Raw genomic sequence first — 17,051 nt, 5'->3', positions numbered from 1 at the left:
GAGGTGGTGTATATAATAGTATGTATGGTGTGTTGGTGATCGATCATATATGCATTCCATGTCATGTCATATAGGTGAAAACACGCGTTCCTGTTCCTCCACTTTTTGCATAACATCTCGCTCAAAAACAACGTCACCGATAAGTATCAGTAAGTGTAAATACATATGTCTCTGTTGACATTCTCGTTTTATACTGTTTCTTGCTGTGTCTTTTCATCCTTCGCAGAAAGGTATAATAACATCGTTGGAAGTTGAACTACAGGGGAAGAGAGACTGAACGATGCCTCGTAAAGTAAAGGTCCACTCGGAGATCGATGATGACGGCGATATTGAAATAACCGTCAAACAACCTACTCCCCCTCCATCTTCTCCATCAACGATAGTTAAGGGTAAAGGTAAAAAAACCTCTGGAAGCGGTACGAGGACACCTCCTCCTACTGGACTGAGACAGAGGATTAAGAGTACAGTAGATGAGATAAGTAAAGAGACTGAAGAGCTGCACGTGAGATTGAGGAAGAAGGTACGTTCGGTCTGTTCGAGGAAGGAAGGGGAGGTGATGCTAATTGGGAAGATTATCGGGGCTGGATAGGATGATGGACATTACAAGGTAAGGCTCATGATATTGAATCCAAAGATATATTCAATTTCAGCTGACAAAGTGTGATCTTACTGTATAGCTACTAGGTATGTTCATCGCCAGCTTGACGAGATGATCGAGGAAAACCAGCTAGCTCACTAATCCACGAATTCTCAACATAGCTCCTGGAACACCATTCAACGAAATTGGTAAGCAGTAACTAGCACAAACTCGCTCTTAGCAATGGCCTGAAGCTTAGACCTACATCCTTTTAGACCTTAGCGAATCCACATTTTTTAGACATGATGGACATAAAAGCAAACCTACTTGGAAATCATGGTTATTCGGACGAAAAGTGAGTCCGTTGTGGTTCCTTCCACTGTATATCGTATATAATGTATCAATAAATCGGTAGCTGATCTTATGTGATATGATATAGTTCGTTTTCCCCGCGTAAGCTATCTTCGTGCATCGTTGGAACAAACTGTAATCTTGCAAAGCTTACAATCACCTGAATATCGTAGAGGTGTCATACTGGGTATATGTCTAGCTCTATGGGCAGTTGACTTGACTACTTTGCCGTAAGCGACTTCGCCCCTCTCTTTCGTGAAATAAGCTTACCGATTATTGATTCCGACAGCGCCGATATGAAAGATATCTGGACTACTCTACCTGCTGCGTTAGACCCTAGGGATTTGTTGGCCAATCTGACTGTCGTCGAGGGTAAGTTATCCTTCATTCTCAACCACATGTTCCACCTCAGACGAATACTCATTACCCAAAGAATGAGTCTATGATGATGATGGACTGATACTATACGTTTGTATACCCTCAGGCGCAAGACGAGCATTGGAAAATCGAGATTTCACCGTTGGTGAATCTCTAGTCGAGCAATATGGTTTACAGAAACACCATCCGATAGTCTTGATACCTGGGATCGTATCTACAGGATTGGAAAGTTGGGGTACGGAAAGTGTAGCTAGACCATTTTTCAGGAAGAGATTATGGGTATGTTCAATCTTTATCTGCTATATCAGCTATTCAATCAATTTCGGAGTTCAATTTAGCTGATATCTTGAGAATTGATAGGGTACTTCGACGATGATACGAGCTGTGTTGACTAACAAGTGCGTAGTCAGCTGTTAATCTGGGAATAAGACTCACAATAATAGCTGATTTGACGTGTGCCAAAATTGTATAGAGAAAGATGGATTCAGGCGTTATCTATTGATCCTGAGACTGGCTTGGATCCTCCCGGGTTTAAGATCAGAGCTGCTCAAGGGTTGGATGCTGCAGTGAGTGTTTCAGCTGCCTCCTGACAGCTTCTTTAAGGAAAAAGCTGATTCAATCGATACAGTCCGAATTCATCCAAGGTTAGCCGAATCCTGATTTATGCGACACTCCGTAAAGCTGACTTGAAGGTCGATAGGATATTGGATATGGCAGAAGATAGTCGAGAACTTGGCTACATTGGGGTATGATACTAACTCTATGGATATGGCTGCATATGATTGGTAAGTCAGCTGCCAAGTTCCTTTGAAAAAGGTCATCTTATCATGGTGGACTGAAGAGTTGATATGCTGTTAATAGGCGATTGGCCTATTACAATCTTGAAACTAGAGATGCGTATTTCACCAGATTGAAAGGTAGGATAGAAACTATGAGAAGACATAATGGTCAGAAAGTCGTACTTTGTTCACACTCGTATGTCTTTCCTTCTGCTGTCCGAAATATGATGATCTTGTAATTGACACTCAGCTATTGTGAACAGTATGGGAGGGACAGTTTTACTAGTAAGTCTCTTACAATCTGGGTTTGACGTCAATATGCTTATGCTCCTTCTTTCCGTTGATGTAGTACTTGTCAGTCAAACATAATGGGAATCGTGCCGAAGTAAGCTGACAAAGAACTTAGCTTGAAATGGGTCGAATCGGATCCGAAGGAGAACGGGTTTGGTGGAGGAGGCGGGGCAGCCTGGGTTGAGGTGAGTATTCTATACCTGACTATGTTATATTTCTCACAGAGTCGATTGACAAGCTGATGATTGATGTTCTAGGAAAACATCGAATCCTGGATCAACGTTGCTGGAACGATGTTGGGCGTATCAAAAGCCATGACGGCGTTCTTATCTGGAGAGATGAGGGACACTGTTGAATTGGTCAGTTGGATTGGAACAACCCCTGTCAAGATCCTATGAACTGACTATTGCGCAGCATCCTGCCGGATCATGGGTCCTGGAGAAGGTGAATTGACAAGACCTGCGAAAAATTTCCAGCTAACACATAAACAATAGTTCTTCTCGCGCAGAGAAAGGGCTAAACTGTTCAGAAGGTGGCCAGGATCAACTTCGATGTGGATGAAAGTTAGTTGCACGTGATTTGAGGACGTGTGTCTCAGTTCAACCCGCTGAATGTCAATCTATACGACAGGGCGGTAATCGAATATGGGGCAATGATAGCTCTGCGCCGGATGATCCAACTAACGCTACCGATACACACGGTCGGTTCTTCTCCTTCCGTCATCCCGGTACTTCCGAAGAGGAGTCCTCGTTGAATAGCTGGACCGTTTCTCCTAATTTGACTTTGAATGAGGCTGGACCATATGTCTTGACTCATACGCCGCCGAGTTTCCAGAGGATGATGGAAAGTAACTATAGTGTTGGGTTTGAGAGGGATGAAGAGCAGTTGAAGAGGAATGATAGGGATCATACCAAGGTGGGTTGTGGTCCATGCTGGCATGGCGAGTTGACCGGAGGCTGATGAGATGCTTTGCGGTGATAGTGGAGTAATCCTCTTGAAGTCAGGTACGCTAGATATGCAATGTTGCCCAAAGGATCTAGCTTATCCGTTGGCCCTATGTAGATTACCCGAAGCTCCTTCGATGAAGATCTATTGTTTGTATGGTCATGGAAAGGAGACAGAGGTGGGCCATAAATCTCGCCGTTCCGTGATCTGCATAGAGCTGACCTTGTGGACGTTTCATAGCGATCGTACTGGTATATGCAAGGAGAGTACGAGCATGATGATACGCGTTCAGACGCGGAGAATGAAGATGCCTATGTGAGTGGAAGATTCCCCTTTCGATTGACTCTTTCTATCCAAATTGGAAGTGTGGTAGGTAATGATTGGGTTGAAATCGGATGGACAAAGATCAAAGGTGGTGCACTGATATACCACTATATCTGCTAACCCAATTACACCGCAGTGTGATACGACAGACCCTTCAAACGGATGCGACAACTCTACCACTCTCCGCGCACCATTAGATTTCCCCTTATCGCGTAAACATTGGATAGATTCGGTGGTTACTGTCAAAGGTTCAAACCCCGAAGTACGATCCGGTGTGAAGTTCGGTGACGGCGATGGGACGATACCTGTGATTAGTCTTGGAAGTATGTGTGTGAAGGGATGGAATGGGACTACTAGGTGGAACCCTGCTGGTATTGAAGTTATCACGCAAGGTGGGCATGGTCATTGCTTTCAGCTGAACGTAAAGAATTGAAGAATAGCTGATGTGAACGTCTACAGAGTATCTACATTCACCGGAAAGTATGGATCTACGTGGAGGTGCGCAAACGTGAGTCTGATCAACCATCAGCTTCGTTCTGTACGTTGAATGGATCATAAGCTGATGTCTTGCGAAATATGTCAGAGCGGATCACGTTGATATCCTAGGAGCTACACCACTCAATACGGCGATACTGAAGATAGCAGCTGGGAGAGGTGATTTGGTAACTCAACAGATCGGTTCGGAGATTTTCGAGTATGTCAAGAAGCAGGACTGGGATTAGTGCGATATGATCTAGACAAGATGATGACTATAATGATAGATGAAATACGTCGAGGACATGTATTACAGTAGATGAGGTATCTCACTGTGGTTTCTCGTCTAGCATGTTTGGGTTAAATGGGAACTGACGGTTGCTGAGTAGTTGTTAGTAGTAGTAAGGGTCAAAATTCATGGTCACTAACTTTTTCTCGATGACGATTGCGTTGATCTCAGGCACGATCATCTTGAAATCGTCAGATTGAATCAATTCATTACGCTCCCTATCGATACCTTCGACATCTTGACTCTTCGTTATACCCCCCCATGCAACCTGAGAGCAGCCTTGGCAAAAGATAAAGGTGATAATGAGAATAGCAATCGTAGGTACAGGTGTATCGGGTATATCAGCCTTATGGGTGAGTACAACCTTCCCTCCTTCCTTCCCTTGTTCATCCTGTCCGTCATATAGTATGATAGGCGCACAGGCACTCATGCGATAATGTCTATGTTCACAGCTGCTCAACGAGTTCTCGGATCATGAAGTGAATATATATGAGAAAGATGAGAGACCTGGTGGACATACCAACACTGTCGAATTCAAGAGTGAGTTGGTGAATCACATAGTGAGCGGTGTGTTATAGCTGATCATGAGGCTTTGGATGTAGGGGAGGGAAAGGAACCTTGTCAGGTGGATACGTGAGTCTGAAGTATATGGGAAGTGACGATAGTGGATTAGTAGATGCTGATGGTTGATCATCGATTTCTGGAGGGATACAGAGGATTTGTGAGTCTACTCTGAAAGTCATTCAAGCAATATCAAGGCGAATCATCATACGGTACTGATTTGATTCACTCGATTTGACACTCAACTTTCAGATCGTCTGTAATCCACCTACATATCCAAACTTCCTGCGATTCCTACAACATCTGAAAATACCACTATTGAAAACGGAAATGACCTTTTCGGTGACGAGGGATAGAGGAGCGTTCGAATGGGCTGGTGAAGGACTAGGAGGGGTTTTCTGTCAGTTATCGAATTTGTAGGTAATCCTTTTCTTTTTCCAATCGAGGTACTTTAAAATCGACTGTCATATGATGTCTGATGTGATGTACTGACTAGGAAACTGTGTTAGATTCAACCCCCGATTGTACAGGATGTTATTTGATATAATTCGATTTAACCTCTTTGCGACTGACTTGTTACACCAGGAAGGCGACAAAGAAGGTATAAGTATAGGTGATTATCTGGATAAAGAAGGGTATGGAGAAGGCTTCAGAGATGATTATTTAATGGTGAGTTATCATATCTCACATTTGACTTGATGCCATAAGAAATTCAGCTGATTACATGATGATTTTGCTCGATCATAGCCCATGACAGGTGCTATATGGTCTACACCAGCGGATCAAGCTGCGCTAGATTTCCCAGCATCAACATTAATACGATTCTTCCATAATCATCATTTACTGCAGATAACTGGTAAACCTAAATGGTTAACGGTTCAAGGTGGATCGTGAGTTGTCTATTCCCAATATTCAAGATCATACGCTGCATATGGCTGACGTTTCATGCCAGTAAGAAATACCTGGATGCAGTATTGGGTAAATTACCAAAAGAGAATTTACACCTCAACACGGAGATAACGGCCATTGAGTCTGTGGATAATGGAGTTCATCTTGTGGAAGCTTCGGGTCAGAAACATCTATATGATCATGTTATCCTAGCGTGAGTTGTAGCATCTGCTCTTCGAGAATCGCACGTTTCACAAGGATCTACATTGATTTGGTTCGTCGAGGAAAGGACGAGCTGATGATTTCGGGCTATTAGTACACATTCAGACACGACGTTGAGGCTGCTCCGAAACGGTGGTGGGTTGACGGAGGATGAAGAGAAAGCTCTAGGGCCATGGAAATGGAGCAAGAATGAGGCGATACTACACTGGGATGAGAGGGTGAGTAAATCCCGATTAGACCGACCTCTCAAGCGACACGTCGTTGCTAATGGGTTGACTTATTGTAGTTGATGCCCATCAGGCGGAAAGCTTACTCAGGTGAGCCCAACGCTTTGCATCTTGACAAAAAGCACAGAGGTATAAGCTGATATTGACATGTTTTATAGCTTGGAATTACCTGACTTTGACTGAAAGTGATGGAAATAAGCCTCGCACTTCGGACTCGGAAGTGGAGACCGTCGCTTTGTGAGTCATCAACCCAACATATCTAGCTCTTGCTCACGGACAATCTTCCTGTTCGAGCTACCTGAGCTAATATCGATATCTTATCATCATAGAACATACGATATGAACATCCTCCAACACCTTCCCGAATCCAAACACGGTCTAGTCCTTGTCACTCTGAATCCGCCATTCCCAGTTGACGAAAGCAAAGTCATTCGAAAGTTCATATACGAACATCCCATGATGACTCATGAATCGGTCGCTTCCCAAGCGCTACTTCCTTCCATACAGAACAAACGAGGTATATCATATGCCGGAGCGTGGACTAAATATGGTTTCCACGAAGATGGGTTCACGTCATCTATGGAATTGTTACTTGAACCTCCATTCAACGTATCCTCCCCTTTCCCCTTACGACCAGCTACGAGGGATTTACCTACTACCACTTTTGGTATATTGGCAGCTAGGATATTGGTGAACGTACTGGAAAGCTTGAGAAGGAGGGTGCAACCTGCATGGTATTGGGTTAGATACGTTGTGATTATTGGATTGGTATGGTTGGAACAAGTAATGGGGGCTGTGAGGTGGAGAGAAGGTCAAGAGGAAGTTGGAAGATTGAAAGGGTACTGGGTAGGGAATGATGGGGAGAGTAAGAAGAGGAGATGATGGGGTTGAGTGAACATATTGAAATCGGTAAATTGGGTTACATGCATTTGTCATCATTGTCGAACAGTCATCTCTTCCAGTCGCTCAGGTGTAAGATTATCGTGTGCGACAGTTCCAACCCTGTCAAGAGGTTAGTCACGTCTCCTGGTTGACTTCGGCCGATACAAAGTGCACTGGCAAGTGATCAACCAGTCAGATCGCTCGGATTACAAAATAATTGTAATCAGCAAAAATTTCATAATAGCCGCCTGATGACATAAGCGAGTCACTGTTACTACATAAACTACTAGTGCCAAGAGACTCCACCCATGTAAAATTCTCCTCCTTCGCCACCACCTATCTCCTCCATTCACATACATCATTCACCTAGCTATTCAATCACAATCGTGTGCGACAGTTCCAACCCTGTCAAGAGGTTAGTCACGTCTCCTGGTTGACTTCGGCCGATACAAAGTGCACTGGCAAGTGATCAACCAGTCAGATCGCTCGGATTACAAAATAATTGTAATCAGCAAAAATTTCATAATAGCCGCCTGATGACATAAGCGAGTCACTGTTACTACATAAACTACTAGTGCCAAGAGACTCCACCCATGTAAAATTCTCCTCCTTCGCCACCACCTATCTCCACTCCATTCACATACATCATTCACCTAGCTATTCAATCACACGACAATCTTTTACCTTCGCGCGACATCAATCATACACGAACATCAAAATGTCATCTTCATGCTGCGGTGGTAAAGGTGGAGCGGGATGTTGCAAAGATCAACCATCCGCTCAGAATCAAAACGGCGCGGCCGTACCATTGTTACGAGGAAACAAGAAAACTTCTCAGCAGCCCAATTCGTACGCTGCTGTAGCTGCCGGCAACACCTCGGACGATAACAACAACAAGTCATATGGGGCTGTATGGACATTGGATAACGCTGTACCTCAAAGCAACAGGACGCAACAATTGCAAGATGTGTTAGGGGATCATGAACCGCTGGGAAGTAAATGTTCGGCTCATGCCTCGGGTGGACAATGTTGTGAGTAAACACATAATGGGTTTTGGGGTCTGGACAGTCAGCTGATGTGCTTGAGGTGGATGGTAGGTAAAGAATTGAAAGGTGATGATGAGAGACATTTGATCAGTCCTGAAATAGTTAGAGATGTGTAAGTAGATTCTGCTTTCGACCAGACCAATAAATCAGATCAAGTGCTTATCAATCCATCCCTACTTGCCTTTAAAATGTCACTTAATACAATCAAAAACGTTTCCTACCTCTCAATCTGACTTTCTCGACTCGACTACCTTTCTTTGTATTATAGCATCATCGGTCTTTCAGATGGTTTGACAGTACCTTTCGCCTTGACCGCTGGTCTATCATCCCTGGGAAGTTCAAGTTTGGTAGTTACTGGTGGATTGGCTGAGTTGTGTGCTGGTGCTATCTCGATGGGTCTCGGTGGATATCGTAAGTACAACTTCATATCACTTTACTAACATCGGTATGACGTTGACGTCTTAACTTATTCATTCACGTACACATATAGTCGCCTCCCAAGCTGAACTCGATCATTTCCACTACCTCCGTCGTCAAACTCAAGCTCGAGTCCTCCGATCATGTTCAGGCGAGATGGAACGTGAAGTACATTCGATCCTCGGTCCATTAGGTGTGAAAGAACCTTTATCGCGATTGATAGCTGAAGATTTGAGGATTGTCGAAGATGATTTGTATGGTCCTCAAGATGGTACGACAGGTAATCAAGGTATCATGCCTGCTTCTCAGGTCGAACCTATCTCTCCACTTTCGACGAAGAAATGGAGTAACATATTCAACTGGGGCAAGAAGGATGTACAAGAAGAAGAAGGTGGTGAGAGTAAGGTGGACGAGGATATGGGGTTGACGGCTTTCTTATTGAAGTTTGGTGAAGGTTTAGGTGAGTAACCGACCCTACTACCTCTTATGACAAATTTCACTTCAATACCAGTAATAAGTGCAGACTTATAACTGATAATTGGATTATCATTAATATAGAGGAAGTACCGAAATCTCGATTATACATCTCAGCACTTACCATTGGATTATCCTATTTCATCGGAGGTCTGATACCCCTCATACCATATATGATCACCGACACAGCCGAGACGGGATTGATCGTCTCTGCTATTGTGACTGGTGTGATTTTATTCATCTTTGGTGGATTCAAGACATACTTTACGTGAGTGCTCATCAAGTTCACCTTGATACGTTGGTTTGGTCGAAAATGTGCTGATATTCAACATGTTTTTGTATCATGTAGAGGTGCGACAGGCGGATGGGGTGGATATGCCTATGGAGCTATATCGACGATGATTGTTGGTGGAGTAGCGGCAGGTGCGGCATTTGGTTTGGTCAAGATTTTAGGTGTACAAGAGTAATCTACGACTCTCAACACAGCCGGAGTGGTGTTGGGGCCCTGGAATACTCTTGGGTGAAGGTTCATAGTCAAATGACGATATGGTTCTCGCTCATGTTCGTCAGATACGCGGGAAGGGAGTATCAAGTTCCTTTTACTCAATTAGAAAATATCTCATAGGATTGGAATTTACAGATCAATTCAGTGGGTAATGGTTAATGGATCTCATTCGATTTCAACAATTCTTTTATGTAACAATAACATCAGAAAAACGACATCTCCTGATAACGTAAATGAATTACAAGTACAATACAATACTCGATTCTTATAGATGACATGATATATATATATATATACCCTAGATGAAAATACTGTACATCGTTCATTAATACACATCACAAGGCCATGCACAGGTCGTAAGTCAAATGTCACATGGCGTAAGCGTAAAGAAATGAGATACTGTATATACATTTTGGGTTTGTGTGAACCAGAGAATTTATCTATCTAAAACACTGTATGATTGACGTGATAAACATGAACTAAAGTCCTTCATACCTCCATTCCCTTCCCTTCCTTTTTCCGTCTGATGATCTATGCGATTCAATGCAACTTCCTTCCACTGAATGTATGTATATAAAACCGAAACGAAGATAAACTGAATATATATGCTATATGCTATTCAGAGGGCATGTAAACACCCTCGGAACTTCGGACTTGGGTTTGTGTCTTGTCTCCAAGTTACCTCCCTCCGTTTTGCCATATCGTACCCGAGTCATAGTGTCTTCATGCGTTGATCTACTCGTCCACCATCGGAGGTACCACCTGGGCAGCTACAGGTACATGTGCTTCTCCCGCTTTATCCGCTACGACCGGGTGCGTATTGGAATGTTGTCCAGGTAATATGAAATCCTAGATCCCGACAAATCCATTTGTCAGCCATCAAATACGTTGCTGACCATCAACGGCGAAGAATGATAATGACTCACCATCTTACCGTTATCTCTATCGAGTGAGACCAACCTCGCATATTCAAGGTACAGCCTGAACATGTATGCTTGTAGATCTTCTCTCCTCCATGCTATGTAGGGCGAACGGATTGTCAGAAATAATCATATGACACAAAGACTACTTCATCACAGGTACATGCGGAGGCAAACTTACTCCTTTCGACCCAACACTGTCCGTTCAACGCTATTCTCCTAGCTACTTCGTCGTGCGCACCTCGTCCCGAAGGTGTACCTCGGAAGCTAAGTATGACAATCGCCTCATCAGCTTCCTGCTTCACGCCCTGAAGATAGCAGCTGATCTCGATTACTCACAATGACATAATCGAGAACAAATCCGAGTAATCCATCTTGGATGGGACGTAAGCGTACCATTCGGGTAACGACTTGGTGTCTATCAGACGAAAACATCATCAGCTACCTTTTTCTGGTCATGACTTTTCAAGTAAACAGAGGACAAAGCTTAACGTACTCCATTCTGGGAAGACAGTTGCTTTGACCACAACGCTAAAAGAGAAAATACGGTCAGATACACGTTTCTTTAATTTAAAAGCGATGAACATCTGCTCACTTGTTACTAGCCATCAATCGAGGGAATCGTGATGACCAAGCGTTCCCATCGGTCTGTAGAGTTAAAGGAACATCAGTACCTCGTCTTGCCTCTCCGCCCTTCCCACCCTCCTATCGACCCTTTCACTAATCATTCAATAAACTGATTATCCGATCAATCACCGAACACGGTCGGAACACTTTTCGACCCTTCTACGTCCCCTTTCCCTATTCCCCTTACCCCCATTACAAAGATCATAATCATCACTCACATCAAAGACATATTTGAAATCATTACTTCTCTCCGCATTATCCTTCCCTGCAAATTCAATTTCCTTCTCCATCTCATCGCAAGTCCCATCATCCCAATCGCACTGCCAATGTCCTCCAGCAAGTTTCACATCCATATAATATTCGCCTAATTCCTTTAGGGGCAATCTCGATAACTCAGCTTCTCCAGTGGAACCGACTGGAGCTAATACCTCGGTGTAAGAATCTGATTTATCGTTGGCTAGGAAGTGTAATCTCTCCCTGTGTGATTGACGCCATTTGGATCCTTTCTTCTTATCATGATTTAATCCCGTTGCTAGACCTCTCTACATACATCAAACCGCACCAAGTTATATGTCAGCCCAGCCGAACTTTTGTGTCATATAGTGAGAGATAACTCACCCAATACAACTTTCCACTCTTCCTACTCCACTCTGGATCAGGTCCAACATCGTCTCTCCTCCCATCTCGGCCTATCGGCGTAACTGGTATATCACCATTCAACATAGTTTTGGAAGGTACCAGGATAGGATAAAGTTTCGTATGTGGTTTAGGGTGCGTTTCCGAGTTGTGCTCTTCCAATAACATCCCGTGGTTCTCCATGTACGAAGGATGTTGACAGATATCCATGGCGGCTCCATGAGCGTTGATGAACGTGTCGGCGGCAGCTATACAAGAAATAATTCAGTCAGCACGAGATGCCATGGAACACTGTGATTCCCAAAACGCGCCCAGACGGCTTTTGACAGTCAAAACTCACGTAATTCCTGTTCCCCTCTATTCAATGGACTGTCCTTAGCACAAGCTTTACTCCAATCCTGTTCGAACCTATCATTCTCATTAGGGTGGTTCGAGATTTTGCCGCTCTTAGCTGCATTTATCAACTCTTCTTGTCTAGCATGATCAAGTAAGATGGAAGGTTGATCGTGAATGGTGAAAGTTGCTCTATCAGATTGTATTCAACAGCATTAGCTGCTTTCTTTAATATCCCCAGTAGGAAATGCTCAGCGATGTAATCTCACTCACCTAAAAGCTCCAATATGCTTGATAAAAGGTTCCAACAAATTGATCTGCGAGTCTGCTCTAGGTCTACTAGCCCACCATGTGTCTCTAGAATAGTCGTCATTCCACTGCAATTCTACTTTACCATCGTGTACGATCAGCGTGAATGTTTCTTGGATCTTTTCAGTTTCCTCTAATCGTTCCTGCAGAGTTTTGATTGGGAGACCGTAAAATGGTAGTAGTGAATCCATGATCCTATTCCACGTCAGTAGTCAGCCAGAAGGCCTCCTACACGCACGACAGGAATGTGTAGATGTGGATATTTGCAGAGAGATACTCACGCATCGTATTCATCAGGCAGTAAGACATTGTTGTTTTCAGCGAAATGCCACCTATTTATGTGCATCATATTCAGTCATTCCATTTGACTTATAATAATATTGTACATCGCACTTACCATTCATCGAAACCTTTTGGTGGATTCCTGTTCCATTTATCTTTATACACCTTCACAGCCTGTTCTAAAGATTGAGATTGTCTAGCCAACATTGAATTCCATTTCATCTCTCCTTCCCTCAACAACCCTAAGATTGGATGGGTCAATCCGGAAGGTTGTGATTTCGTTTCATTCGATAGAGCAGAGAACTCATCATCGAAATCTGGATCGTAATCATTACCTTCTGAAGGTGGTTTATGCGATTTGACTATTCCGGGACTAACACTCTCCAATACTAACATTTCTGCTCGTTTCTTTTCGTTTGGCGATAATGCGTCGTAGGGAGAGAGGAAGAGACACTGTCCATCTTCGTCGAATTCGACTGGACGCGAGGGAGTGTTGGGGTTGAGGATAGGTGGTAACCATTTGGAAGGTGAGAAGTAGGAAGCATCAGGTTCATGATGTGGTAGATTCGGTGTGAGTGCTGGAGGTAGGGTTGAAGGAGCGAAAGTGTGTAGGAAGAGGACTAGGATAGTACCTGATAGTATCAGTATCACGAACCGACGTGGTATAGGTAGATTCAGTGGTGAAGGGAAAGGGAAATTCAATGCCATTTTGGTAGATGGGAATTGGGGTGGGGATGATTGAGCCAATCAAGGCCAGGTGAATTGAGGAGAGATTGGCGCGAGGCAGTATCCAATTGTGCTGAGTTGATACGTGATCGGTAATGTATGTGAATCTTTGTATCGATGATGTATGTGGTGTTTGGATATATGAATTCGTGTGCTATGTATGATGTTACAAGACGAAGAGAGTGAAGGTGGATGTGATGATGATGAATGTCAAGTGAAAGCAGACAACAGGCAGTCGTTGAAACGCGAGCCAAGAGGTGAAAAAGAGGCTCGTGCGGAGGTCGAGATGCGGTGTATGCTGTATTCGAAAGTCCACTGGCTATTCGTCTTGTCAAGACCTAGTCGCGTTGTGCTGTGGTGTTGTAGGTGGGTGAGGATGCGATGCCGAAGATGTATGAACAGGTCGAGGTCGAGTGATGGACGAGATGTTTGGGTATAGGTAGATGCAAAGTCGGGTTGAAAAACTGGAGAGGTACCTGTGTTACCAACTTTAAAAGGGTGATGTGCAGCAGCAGTACTAGTAATTGGTCCCTCAACTGAGACATCTCACTGCAAGCAGTCACCGTCCACCATTTAGCGCAGAACAAGGTAAATACAGAAAATCAGGTAAATCAGGTAAATCACTTCCCTGACGGTTAGGCATCCGAACGCCGGCTCACGGGCCTAAGAACGAAAGTCATGTGACGAGACATACACTCTCATGCTCAACCTTGGTGGCTCGCCGTTCAACAGGATCAACATTACTCATCTTTTGCAATTCAACAATCGTAACAGCGACATCATCAGCTCTTCGACTCAAGACTTATATACCCATACATGGTGTCGTTACCTCTCCGCGGACAAGAAAATCACATCGATCAACGAAAAGCGACCCAGCATAGACAGATATCTCACTCTTCCCAACATGCCTTCCTTGCGATTCTGTGGTGAATGGTAAGTCATCTCATCCTATCTTGTCTATTCGCCACCTTGACTCACTGACATATCCCTCAAATACAGCAACAATCTTCTTTATCCCAAGGTAAGCTGAGCTACATGCTCACAGTATGCACTTATTTCCCATACCGATGTATTGATGATCTGATATATTCCTTTTAGTCCGATAACAACGCGAAGATCCTCTTGTACCAATGTCGAAATTGTCAATATGCGGAGAACGCTCAGCCTGATCCTGGAATGGCACCTTGTGTGTATAAGAATGACTTGTTGACTATTGCTAGGTGAGTGGTCGCTCCCTCAGACCTGAACAAGTATTGGATGAGGGGGATGTGAAGGATGTCAGTTGGATCATGGAGCCGTCATGCTAGACCAAGGAATGGTGGAGCAAGACAATGCCAGATCTCAAACATCTTCATACCTGATCTTCGAATGTAGTACATACTGACCGATGTCTTTCCTCTTTGGCCTACAAATAGAGAACAAGCGGGAGAAACTAAAGACCTAGAAACGGACCCAACCCTTCAACGATCAAATATCGAATGTCCTAAATGTTCTCATCACGAGTGAGTTTTGCGCTTGAGCTGAGAGCTGGGGATAGACCCCTCGTGTATATCCATCAACTAAATGCTGACATTGTGGATTTTACCTTCTTTAGAGCCGTGTTCTACCAGGATCAAGCTAGGCGAATAACCACCAATATGACGTTATTCTACTATTGTACGAATTGTAAATACTCGTTTAGGGATCCTAAAGTCAAGCACCGTTAATTACCGAACGGGAGAGACAAGGAATAAGGTGAATAAAGGAAAGGGAAGGAAAGGACTTTGGGCAGACTGCTTACAATTCGAAGATCGTCACCGAATAGTCACATACGTATTGATTTGGTGGGGATCTGCCTCATATAGTCAGGTCCCTTTTCACTTGCAAGAACAAAATGATCTGTGATTATCGTAACATGTTGTATACCTAAAATAAACTGTTCATGAACAATGCATCTCATCATATCTCTTATGTATCATACCATCACTATAATAATGCCTATCATTAAGCCACATCAAGCAAGAAAGGGGTACTAACCCTCGTCCATAGACGTGTATCAGACGTTCCATTCAGATCGTTTAGATTCGGTGACTGTACTATCAATCTTCGCGAGTTTCATCCTAGATTCCAAATCATATCCATTGGGTAAGAAAGTTTCGTTTTCCGTTCCATCCCCGACTGAATCCCCTTTGGATCGCCAAAATTGGACAGTAGGAGGAACGTCCATCGATCCGAAATGTCCCCTCGTAGATTTATTGTAAGTTTCCCCACCTTTATTGTTCAATTTCATCGGATAAACACAAGGTAGTAAATTACCTTCTGAACTCCATTTTTCAGTTGATAAGTGACTTTGATCTTCTACGACTTTACTGACGACCGATTTGAGATTTGATGTATAGTTTTCGCGTCCGTTGTTCCAGTGATTTCTCATTGCAACTAAAAAACTATCGTAGGCCGACGAAGGATTGGTCGATTCTCTGATCTTCATTTCGAACTCTTGCTTTTTTGCTTCTTAGCTTGCATCAGCAAGCATTGATTCCAACTCCTTAGGAGAACAAGTAGCTCTCAGCGAGATCGATGGTGATACCTCTTCATACGAATCGGTATCGTCTTGAAGGGGATTGAAAGAGTAATTAAGCCCTTTGTGAGTATTTAACAATGTTTCAACATCCCTAATCGATCTCTTATGACATGCGTCTCTCCAATCAGACTTGGATCGTTGGATCATCGATTTGTAAGGTTCTTCATCCTTCTCGAAAAACGAGCTAATACTCTCCCCAAGTCGATGACAAATTTGGTTATCTGACACAGGGATATCCTGGTAATTGACAGTGGAAGAACCGACCATTAGTTGAAGTCCTCGACTTTCCATGTCAACCTTCAAATGGTTCTTCAACTCTTCCATCATCATCTCGTCATTCGAAAACGAAAGGGTAGATGGGAATTTATCGAGATTGAGACGAAGTTGTTGATGAACCTCATTGACACTACCTTGAATAGGGGTTGAGGTAATTCCAATCATCTTTGAGACTTTGTAAGCCAACGCATCTTCCCATGTCTTATCTACGATTAACTCAAGATGTCTCGGATCGGTGAGACGACTCGGGTCCTCTTGTCTGACTCGTTGTTGGCAAGTTGGTGGCCTATGAGTCATTTGGAATATCTCTGCGTTTCGACGTTGATTGCCATACTCATTGAATTGACTGACGGTCTGTTCAACTCGATTGTCCAGAGTGGCTTTATCGACGGCTGACATTGTAGTTTGTAATGTATGTGTTGATAATCAAGGAAAAGTTGTAACGAGGTAATAATCTAGTAAACGCCAAGTCACTCGGTCATGATATGTGAGAAACGAAATGATTCATTCTGTTTGACACAGCCTTTTATACCTTGGCGAGTGGTCAGCGATCTTATTGTGTGCTGTGCAGTGCATTGCCCCTGATTTTGAAGAATGCACATAAATCTGATGTCAACCTCGACTCAGTCAAAGGACTATTGGAAAGAAGTACAGTACAGTATTCACGGGACTTCTTGAGGGTGCCACGATCAAGGGAAATATATATCACGTCGTTTCACAAATAACAAATGAGCAGTACAGTATAATACAGT

At 43.5% G+C, this 17,051-nt stretch overlaps 7 protein-coding genes across 7 annotated transcripts; 4 read left to right on the top strand and 3 right to left on the bottom strand.

Moving 5' to 3' along the window:
* Positions 1-280: 280 nt before the first annotated feature.
* Positions 281-4,367, top strand: V865_001290 (uncharacterized protein; the record flags this gene model as incomplete). Its single annotated transcript, XM_066225109.1, has 25 exons — positions 281-520; positions 590-607; positions 678-684; positions 760-786; positions 853-932; positions 1,017-1,030; positions 1,102-1,158; positions 1,218-1,300; positions 1,413-1,585; positions 1,667-1,704; positions 1,779-1,872; positions 1,935-1,950; positions 2,007-2,091; positions 2,168-2,281; positions 2,492-2,561; positions 2,634-2,735; positions 2,791-2,820; positions 2,871-2,939; positions 3,007-3,291; positions 3,358-3,380; positions 3,439-3,499; positions 3,562-3,636; positions 3,782-4,037; positions 4,105-4,153; positions 4,229-4,367. 25 exons carry the CDS (start codon positions 281-283, stop codon positions 4,365-4,367), a joined length of 2,205 nt encoding a protein of 734 aa, XP_066081206.1.
* A 343-nt stretch (positions 4,368-4,710) lies between these two features.
* V865_001289 (uncharacterized protein) lies at positions 4,711-7,188 on the top strand (the record flags this gene model as incomplete). The annotated part of the gene is made up of 12 exons (XM_066225108.1): positions 4,711-4,761; positions 4,861-4,948; positions 5,011-5,041; positions 5,123-5,129; positions 5,222-5,385; positions 5,479-5,638; positions 5,717-5,859; positions 5,922-6,071; positions 6,174-6,297; positions 6,366-6,396; positions 6,465-6,543; positions 6,636-7,188. 12 exons carry the CDS (start codon positions 4,711-4,713, stop codon positions 7,186-7,188), a joined length of 1,581 nt encoding a protein of 526 aa, XP_066081205.1.
* Positions 7,189-7,906: 718 nt separating this feature from the next.
* V865_001288 (uncharacterized protein) lies at positions 7,907-9,592 on the top strand (the record flags this gene model as incomplete). The annotated part of the gene is made up of 6 exons (XM_066225107.1): positions 7,907-8,219; positions 8,286-8,346; positions 8,503-8,645; positions 8,725-9,111; positions 9,210-9,393; positions 9,475-9,592. 6 exons carry the CDS (start codon positions 7,907-7,909, stop codon positions 9,590-9,592), a joined length of 1,206 nt encoding a protein of 401 aa, XP_066081204.1.
* A 773-nt stretch (positions 9,593-10,365) lies between these two features.
* On the bottom strand, positions 10,366-13,445 carry V865_001287 (beta-1,2-xylosyltransferase 1; the record flags this gene model as incomplete). The annotated part of the gene is made up of 12 exons (XM_066225106.1): positions 10,366-10,479; positions 10,557-10,648; positions 10,732-10,817; positions 10,890-10,968; positions 11,047-11,081; positions 11,146-11,198; positions 11,396-11,719; positions 11,796-12,061; positions 12,154-12,338; positions 12,420-12,650; positions 12,737-12,787; positions 12,853-13,445. The coding sequence occupies 12 exons, from the start codon at positions 13,443-13,445 to the stop codon at positions 10,366-10,368; spliced, it is 2,109 nt and encodes a 702-aa protein (XP_066081203.1).
* A 922-nt stretch (positions 13,446-14,367) lies between these two features.
* On the top strand, positions 14,368-15,169 carry V865_001286 (uncharacterized protein; the record flags this gene model as incomplete). Its single annotated transcript, XM_066225105.1, has 5 exons — positions 14,368-14,396; positions 14,463-14,484; positions 14,562-14,683; positions 14,879-14,965; positions 15,058-15,169. 5 exons carry the CDS (start codon positions 14,368-14,370, stop codon positions 15,167-15,169), a joined length of 372 nt encoding a protein of 123 aa, XP_066081202.1.
* A 329-nt stretch (positions 15,170-15,498) lies between these two features.
* On the bottom strand, positions 15,499-15,930 carry V865_001285 (uncharacterized protein; the record flags this gene model as incomplete). The annotated part of the gene is made up of 1 exon (XM_066225104.1): positions 15,499-15,930. The coding sequence occupies one exon, from the start codon at positions 15,928-15,930 to the stop codon at positions 15,499-15,501; it is 432 nt and encodes a 143-aa protein (XP_066081201.1).
* A 24-nt stretch (positions 15,931-15,954) lies between these two features.
* V865_001284 (uncharacterized protein) lies at positions 15,955-16,698 on the bottom strand (the record flags this gene model as incomplete). Its single annotated transcript, XM_066225103.1, has 1 exon — positions 15,955-16,698. The coding sequence occupies one exon, from the start codon at positions 16,696-16,698 to the stop codon at positions 15,955-15,957; it is 744 nt and encodes a 247-aa protein (XP_066081200.1).
* Between the last annotated feature and the right edge of the window lie 353 nt (positions 16,699-17,051).

The sequence above is a fragment of the Kwoniella europaea genome, chromosome 1 (assembly GCF_036810445.1).
Source record: "Kwoniella europaea PYCC6329 chromosome 1, complete sequence".
In the NCBI taxonomy this organism is placed as follows: domain Eukaryota; kingdom Fungi; phylum Basidiomycota; class Tremellomycetes; order Tremellales; family Cryptococcaceae; genus Kwoniella; species Kwoniella europaea.
Note: the sequence above shows the minus strand (reverse complement) of the source record. Positions and strands in the feature narration are given on the sequence as shown.